This window comes from Amphiura filiformis, chromosome 12 (genome assembly GCF_039555335.1).
Source record: "Amphiura filiformis chromosome 12, Afil_fr2py, whole genome shotgun sequence".
Lineage (NCBI taxonomy): Eukaryota > Metazoa > Echinodermata > Ophiuroidea > Amphilepidida > Amphiuridae > Amphiura > Amphiura filiformis.
Window position 1 is genome coordinate 62,557,710 of NC_092639.1, and position 8,690 is coordinate 62,566,399.

The following is an 8,690-nucleotide window of genomic DNA, read 5'->3' on the forward strand; positions in this document are numbered from 1 at the left end:
CGCTATTAGAGATGTTTTGACACTGTCCATTTAACATTTAAAGCTTGTGTTAAGGGGTACTACACCCTGTGGTAAATTTTTGACTATTTTTGCCTTTTCTCAAAAAATAATAACACACTGGTAACCAAAGTTATGTATATTATTGGGGCAAGGAATCCAATTACTACACTGAAATTTCAGTGACTCAAGACAAGCGGTTCAGTAAATATGATAGGAAATACATCCTAGCGGTACCTTATTTCTTATCATAAATAACGAACTGCTTGTCTTGGGTCACTGAAATTCCATGTAGTAATGATTTTGCCCCTATAATATACATAACTTTGTACCAGTGTGTTAAGTTTTTGCAAAATAGACACAATTTATCGAGGGGTGTGTTAAGTCATGTAAGTTGTAGTGTATTTTTGTTAACACGCGTTGTAATTAGGACTTCGCCTGTTTTTCTTCCTAATCTAATGCTGTCAGTAGGTAGCGCAGCTAATTTCTGGGTAAAAATATACCACAAGATCCCTGCTTTGACCCCTTGTTTTATAATCTGATACTTTCAGATGATTTTAAATTTGTCAAAAGTTAATCCAGCAAAAAGCTCTAATTATCCACGAGTACATTAACAATTTCATATCATGTGACAATTGTAATATTCGATTTGAATAAGCTCAGAAGTATGATTGAACCACAATGGCCTCATCCCAATGGCATAGTTTAATAACCTCAATTAAACAATCATAGTGCAACATTTGACTTCAAGTTGCAGAGTATGAGTTTTTGTACCCACATTTTCCAAGGTCATTCAATGAATGTACATATGTATTGGGGTTAAAGAACTGTGCCCTGATAGATGAATATGTTGTGGATCATACTAGTGATACCTTTATAAGCGCTAATATCCCAGGAGCTCATTACACCAGAAATATGAAACATATGAAAGTCAATGTCGTTCATATAATTACGTTAATTACTGATTTTATCACGCAGCGTTATGCATTTCATGATATACTCAATTGCATTAATAGCATCTCTAGTAATAAATCTAATAACATCACATTGTAGCACCCTCAAGGTACATCTGATGTGTGGATTGCTGTTTGTTTTCTAATATGTTTGTTTTCAGCACTTCTTATTTCGTAATTAGTTTTTTAATCTCACTATAATGAGACAAAATAGTCTCGTTTTCAATGGCGCAGTTCATTTTCATCCATGCAATAATCATAGCTCAAACCCTGATATCAAGTTATGGAGAATGAGTCTTTGTCTCCATATCATTCAAAGGTCACACATTGAATGTATAAGTATATAAGGGTTAAAGAACTTCGCATCTGGAAGATGAGCATAATTGAGATCCGTATTATCTGTCAATTTATCTCAGACAACTTCTGAATCTTCCCGGTATACAGAAACTTATACTCTACAACTTGAAGTCAGCTTTTGAGCTATTAATGTTATTGAACCAAGCAATAGAAAACGAGATCATTGGGCTATTCCAGTTGAAATCCATACACCCTCTATGGAAGACATGACCTTAATCTCACACACAAGGAGTGTGTATTTCAAATGAAATCACACATTCAGGTAGCCCCATTTGAAAGTCATGTACACGCCCTGTGTGGACAATTAAGGTCCTGTCTTCCATAAGGATTTCATCTGGAGTAGTCCATTTTGGCTCGTAGTGTGGCATTACCTTGAACGTACATGTATTTACTAGAATATAAAATTGTCTATATGAACAAATCTAACCATACCAATGTCCTGTTGTATCTTACAGACGAAGACACAAATCTAACCATACCAAATCTACTGTTGTATCTTACAGAGGAAAACCAGATGGTCAAAGACGAGGTGAGATGTATGAGAACCAGGCCTTCAATCGCTCACAGGACCTGCAGCTTCGTGATCACCACTTTGACCCAAGCTACACCGCACTTCAATTTTCTCGAAGCAGATCTACGGCGTCCACTCTGACTGCCCCTGTTCCTCCAAAACGTCGCTACACACCCTCTGGAAAATATATAGGACTACGTAAACCCACCCACCTTTCAGACTCTTGCCTTTCAAAACATTGTGGAAACTCTTGTGGAATATCCACTATCTCCACAACGCGATCTGCTAATAGTAATGACTTTGGGAGCACAATGGAAGGGAGCATAGGTATATATGAATCTGTTGGCAACGGACATGCAAGTTGTCCAGGAAGCTGTAGAAGATCAGGAAGACGTACACCGCGTAGAGTGCCATCAGAATTTATAGGCAATCCCGTTTACATTGGTGGTAGTGAAAACGGAATGGAAATCCCTTCAAGTGCTAAGCTTCCACCTGGTGCCAAAGTTTTCATACCATGCACTCCAACAGGTGAAAAGCTTCCTGAAGGCGCCAAAGATCTGACTTCAGGTGGAAGTCAGACAGGGGCTCCATTAGAGCCTAAGTATTATACGGTGCTTCCAGATGTGGTAGATAGTCTACATTATAAAGTAATGCATGTTAGTGGAGCACAAACTGTTCCTTGTACGGCAAGGACATGGCATATAAGTGACTATTGCCCACCTTCTGTGTCTGAAGACAGTGACATTGATGTAGGATCGAAGGAGAGTGTGTATGCTGATATTGATGATACTAAATCATCGCTAAGTGACTATTCTGCTGGTGAAGTGAACAGCAATATATATGGTCCTTATGAAATTGAATGCTGAGGTAGTATCATACTGCCAATGATATCCTTTTAATACCATCTGGTTAAGCAGAATCTGCGCAAAGACTAATTGACCTGTGGCAACCATTTTGTTTTTCAATTGGAGATTTTCTTGATATTAGTTTATTGAATCTGGGATTCATCAGGTTAATTAGATTGGATGATCTCCAGGCCTGATAGTTAACTGGGTCACAAGATATCATAGGAAATGATGGCAATTGCCTTCATGGTCACCATGGATTATGACCATCCGATCATCATTATCATAGTGACCTTTTAACAAACTACTAAAAAACAAGGGAAAAAATGGGTGGGGTGGGTGGGAAAAATTAAAAAATCCAAATGCTGCGTTTTAGTTTTGTGGCCCTAATTGTGTGTGGCTTGTGTTTATATGTATTGTCCAGAATTTCTGCAGACATCAGTATGGTATTATAGAGGATATCACACAAATACTTCAGCGTTTGTTTTTGATACATCAACTTGAGATTCGCCTTTTATAAACAAACTTTAACGATTATATTATGTGAACATTTTAACACGTTGTGCTTCTGTAAACAAAATTTCATACTTTGATCCATGTTACTGCTATTTGTAACCAATTTTCACTTGGATATGGACAAGTTGACATAAAATATGTGGAGTTGATAGAAATTTTGAAAAAATTCGGTATTTTTGAAAAGGGGTTAGCATACCGATTATTATCTTGCCATTATTTGTTTTGGCCTTTTCAACTATGCCAACATATTTCACTTGGTGTTACTTTAACCTTTTTAAAATATAATTCTAAAAGATGTCAGGATAAAACGGTCTGTACACAGGTCCTTATCGAGGGTATAGTGTAGAGCATATCAGCAAAAGCTGCTAGGTGTCATATTGTGCACAATATAGAATGCAGAATTGGTCAAATTGTCTACAAGGCAGCTATTGCAGATATGCCTTATACTCTCGATATAAAGTAAGAGAAATATTCTAAGCAGACTTTCCATTATGTAACCTTAATGGAAAGGTTACATCACGTACACAAGAGCGACTTATTCAAACTGATGTCGCGCGTTTGGAATATTTTATCATTTTGAGCTCTTTTTATATTAAGCATGTTGATATAAATGGCTGAATGACTCCTCATATGGGGCGGCACCAGAATATTTTTACGGGTGTGGGCATCTGAATATTTGTCTAAAAATGTTATAAATTTTGTCCCATAGCCTTATGGTGGAGTAGTCAGTGCTTGTTTGTTCTGAATGGGGGCGCTGCAGGGCAAAGTCCGGGGCGGGAGCACCCCCAATGGCACCCCAATGATCCCCATTCAAACATCTTCATAAAATCACATGACAATATAAAACTCTTAAACCATAAACTGGTCGGTATGACAACTCCTCAAAGATACTTTGTCAAATATGTCCACATTCAATAATCAAAAGCGTATTCGCTTTTGAATCTTGCTGGATCCATGTGCAGTATGTACGAATTACGATAAAAACTTACAAACAAACATACAAACAAACAAACAAAAGCACAACGAAATTTTATGCAGCTATTTTTTAAATAATGTATGCACTTTCTTATATGTTTGTATCAAATTATCGAGAATATGTGTGCAACAAATTTACATGTTAATCATGTTATTGTACGTGATATTTATGAATTGTATTTCATTTTGTAAATTTGCCTGATAGAGGGCAGATAGAATTTCAACAGAAGGTGCTAACTTAATCAAACTGTGGGTCCTTTTGTTTCAAAAGAAGCGTTCAATTTGTGTCGAGTGTCTAACTTAATTATGTTACGGGACACTCGCTGGGTTTTAATGTAACGATATGATTTGAGTTTTATATGGGCACGGGAGTTCGTGTGTTGCATAAATGTCCGGTAAATGTGTTGTTTGTTGCATTTTATATGAAAATAATACCAAATTGAGTGGTATAAATCCCTATAGGCTGTTTTGATATCAGTCCGACATCAGTGAGGCTTTATATTCAGGGAAATGAACCCTTGCGATATTTTTGATACAAGTTAGTTTTAAATTTATACATACACTGTATAGTTTTTAAGTTACGATTAGTCATAGGTGAGATATATCTAATATATGTGCATGATAGGCATTACAGATGCGGCATTCATTGACCACAATAGCGTCATCCCAATGGCATGGTATAATAACCTCAATTACATAATCATAGTGCAAAATTTGACCTCAAGTTGCAGAGTATGAAGTTTTGTACCCAAATTTTCAAAGGTCATTCAATGAATGTACAAATGTATTGGGGTTTAAGAACTGTGCCCCTGATAGAAGAGCATGTTGTGGATCTATAGTGTATACGCTCGTATATGTACAAATTTACAGAAAAAATGGTGAACTTTGAGTAACAATTTGGATTTTATTCTCAATATAAATGGTTTGAGCTTTTAACCCGGACTAAAGTTACCTCTATAGGATAAGTAAATAATCAAAATATCTTAATACTAAATTCAGATTTAGTTTCGATTAATATATAGTTTGCACCTGGGTGTATAAATGCACATGTGTATACAATTAAAGCTGCACTTTATCAATTCAAATGTAAGAAACTAACAAAATCGGTAAAAATATCAAATTAAATATGTGGTGTTTTTATAAGATCACGAGGACTGGAATTACACTTCGTGTCAAGAAAAACGTCGTAAGAAAAATCTGTAAATTTCTAAATTTACAAGAGAACTTTTGCTACATGTCATGTAAGATCAATTTCAGAAGTGTATAGATAGTAATTTAAAAACCTACCAAATTAAGGCGCAAATTAATGAGCGCAGATAAATTTTGAGTCCTTTGTAAACGAAGAAACCACCGTCATTGGTATTCAAGTGTGGAGCTAGTGTTGTCACACACGATTACGTATTCGTGAATTATTATTTCGTATCATATTATTGTCATAATTATTATAACTATTATTCTTATTATGAAGTGCAATTTAAAGTGCCCGCCGCCAATCACCTCTATTGCATTGCATTGTTACAAAAGTATTTAAACCAAGGCTGTACTTAATAAATGCTAAAAAAGGCGGTCACTTAATTTGAAAACTCACCGCGCACTATTATCTTGTATTATAGGTACGTCGCAAACTTGTCCTTATTTATTTAACTTATCAATCATAACGTAGAATTCCTTACTTTTATTGCTTTGTTTAAGGAATTCTGTATATAAAATGTTTCATCTTCTGACTTTAAAAAGAGTCTTTTTCCCACCGTTTCACTGAAAAAGCAATTCACCTTTTCGGTAAATCCCATAACCCTTTGCGAGTACACCTGAGAACTCGTCATTTGACGTCGCGCCGATGCGCACATCGTTTATAGAACATCGTTAGTGCGCATTGCGTCGGCGTGACGTCAAATGACGAGTTCTCAGGTGTACTCGCAAAGGGTTATGGGATTTACCGAAAAGGTGAATTGAAGAATTCAAATAATAGAATCCATTTTCTATATGCATTACAGTGTTATCCTTTTGCACGCGCTCATTTTAAATATTGATATCTTAAGCAGGTGGGCCTCTTATATATTGCATGTTCTTTAATTAACAGTTGCCTTTTCGAATGAATGAATGATCCTTTTTTGTCAAAATGTAATTATCAAAGGACACATTATCTGTCAAGGTGAAGGTTGCGTGATTGAAATGAAATGTATTAGCCTATATTTTAAGATGAAATCGAACACGAAAGTCCAAATTTATGTCACACTTTTATCAATCTACTTATTGTTATCCTTCCAAAGATATTGAGATTAACTTTAAAGATCAAAATACCTTTTATTGTCACAAGTAGATTGCGTAGCTTTTTAGAATGATATCATATGACAAACTGGCGTATCTTGTGTTACATTAGGTACCTATACTTAGCCCTTGACATTATTTAGGAAGAAAATATTCAACCAATTCAACTGATTGAAACCCGCGAAGGTCTTATTTTTTATTTAGACCCCTTGCCAATAATATGAAGAGTGTGTGCTCCTGTATTTCGTTCAATATTCCTGATTTAGACTGAGGCAAATTGGTAAATGATGCGAATTTAACGCATCTGAAGGAGAGTGAGACAGAGCGGGAAAACAGCTCAGCGAAGAATATGATGAGCTAATAAATTGACGATTATTATCTTTTATTAATATCATATTCAGAAATAGAGCCCTTCACGGGTTCTCCGATTCCCGGGGTTGGTTTGCCCAAGAACATTAAGAGCAAATTATATCTGAAGGTAAAAATAGTTATTACATACGGGCAATCCACTTAAGTGTTCTGCGTGCACACATCGCGGAATGTTTCTGCTCAATCATAAAGTCAGTTAATTAATTGTTGGATTTATCCAACATCTGATGTGATTTCAAGATCCACTGACCCAATCCTATGAATGTTTGTATTCATTTGAATAAACTTGATGATGGGAAATATATAATATTATTATATTGGTGAAAAATGTACAAGTTTGATTATGTTTGTACTTGTATCGTCTGCAGAAACATTCACGCGAAGTGATTGCGTTGGACCCGATTAAACACGAATTAGTCTCCTTCCTACGACTTGTGACTCCTCTGTGATGTTGAATAATATTATGTCACCAGATTGGGAAGACACTTGCGAACTTGACATTTAATCGATGATATTAATAAGCCGCTGAATGGACACGTTAAAATAACTGTGTGTTATAATTGTAATAAAATAGTGTAAATAGAATATATTTTGTGCCAAGAAATATAGGCTAAAATTATTGCAAACTAAATATTGTACAATATTGAAGATTTTTTAGGTTTTCTCAATTATTACAATGTATCTGGTGGAATGGTCTTTTCGATTGTTTCTTGATTGTTTTATTAAGCGCCAGTGCATGTTTGTGCGTTTGTTGGGGTGCGTGCGTGTGAGTGGGGGTGTGTTGGTAATAATAACGTTAAAACGTTTTAGCCACAATTTTAAGCCATAGGAATTTGTTTACCAACTGGGATATTGACATCAAATTAACATTCCTCGAATATGTGATTTTTATAAAATTATTAATATTCCATATTAAAGTACCGTAAAACCTCGTCTACAAGCATATATAGAGAGTTTTTAATGAAAACTAATTTAATGAGAAACAGCCGTGAATATGCCAATACAATAGATTGGTCTTACAAAAGTACTTGTTTGTATATGCTTGTATCGGTAATTTATTTGCTCAAACTCCATAATGTTATAATTCTGTCGATGGATGGCGCCTGGATTAATTTAGCTTTCATCAAAAAGTACTCTACATGCTTGTAGACGAGGTTTAACGGTATCATTCTATAGTGAAAAATGGCATTACTATGATATTAGAAGAGATTCTCTTTGACTTTCGGACTCTCTAAAAATGATAAATTTAAACTCTAAAACAATATACCAACTGTATACAGTTGCGTGCCTATTGTTTTAGATTTTGAATTCAGAAATACGATAATACCATTACGATAGTATTTCGTAATATCATGTGATGTTTTTTTATAATAAAAGTAATGCAAATGTGTGCAAATTTGTATGAAGTATTTCTAGACCACATGAAGTGTTTCTAGAAGGAACGTAATTCTTTCAGTCAGCGAGTGTGGTTTGTAAACAATTTTCTTAATGGTAAAATTTCAATAACTTGTAACCATATGTTGAATGGAGGAGATTGATATTATGATTATTGTATATGTTCTGGCGTGCTTTGCGACCAAGTCGCGCATATCTTTACTTCCTGTGTTGTTGTCATGTTGATTGTACATCTAAAATAAAGAAAAGTGCACAATTTTATATTGCAAAATTAATACTGAAGTCTCTCTTTGATTCTGTTTTGTCTCTGTTTGACATTGGGGGACTATATTCTTTATATCTACCTCCAGTCAGCGGCACTATCTTTGAAGTTCAGCGTGTGCTGCCTTGGCTTAGCGTTGTTTGTTGCGTGTACATACACGATACTTTGATTGCGCGGGTAAAAGTATGTACATGCACAAAGTGAAGCTAAGTTAACGCAGAACGTGCTGAACTTCAAAGCTA

The 8,690-nt window shown here is 35.3% G+C and overlaps 1 protein-coding gene across 4 annotated transcripts in view; it reads left to right on the plus strand.

Moving 5' to 3' along the window:
- The window catches only part of LOC140166551 (uncharacterized), a 90,095-nt gene that overhangs the window by 73,927 nt on the left and 7,478 nt on the right, over positions 1 to 8,690 (plus strand). The window contains exon 7 of one of the 4 annotated variants that reach the window (XM_072190038.1): positions 1,763 to 2,981. The exons of 2 other annotated variants lie outside the window; for them this stretch is intronic. In XM_072190038.1, the coding sequence (XP_072046139.1) occupies positions 1,763 to 2,684 (922 nt within the window). In that variant the 3' untranslated portion in view covers positions 2,685 to 2,981. Of the gene's footprint in view, positions 1 to 1,762; positions 2,982 to 8,690 lie in introns of those variants that run through there. One more of the 4 variants, XM_072190040.1, reaches the window with a different exon arrangement.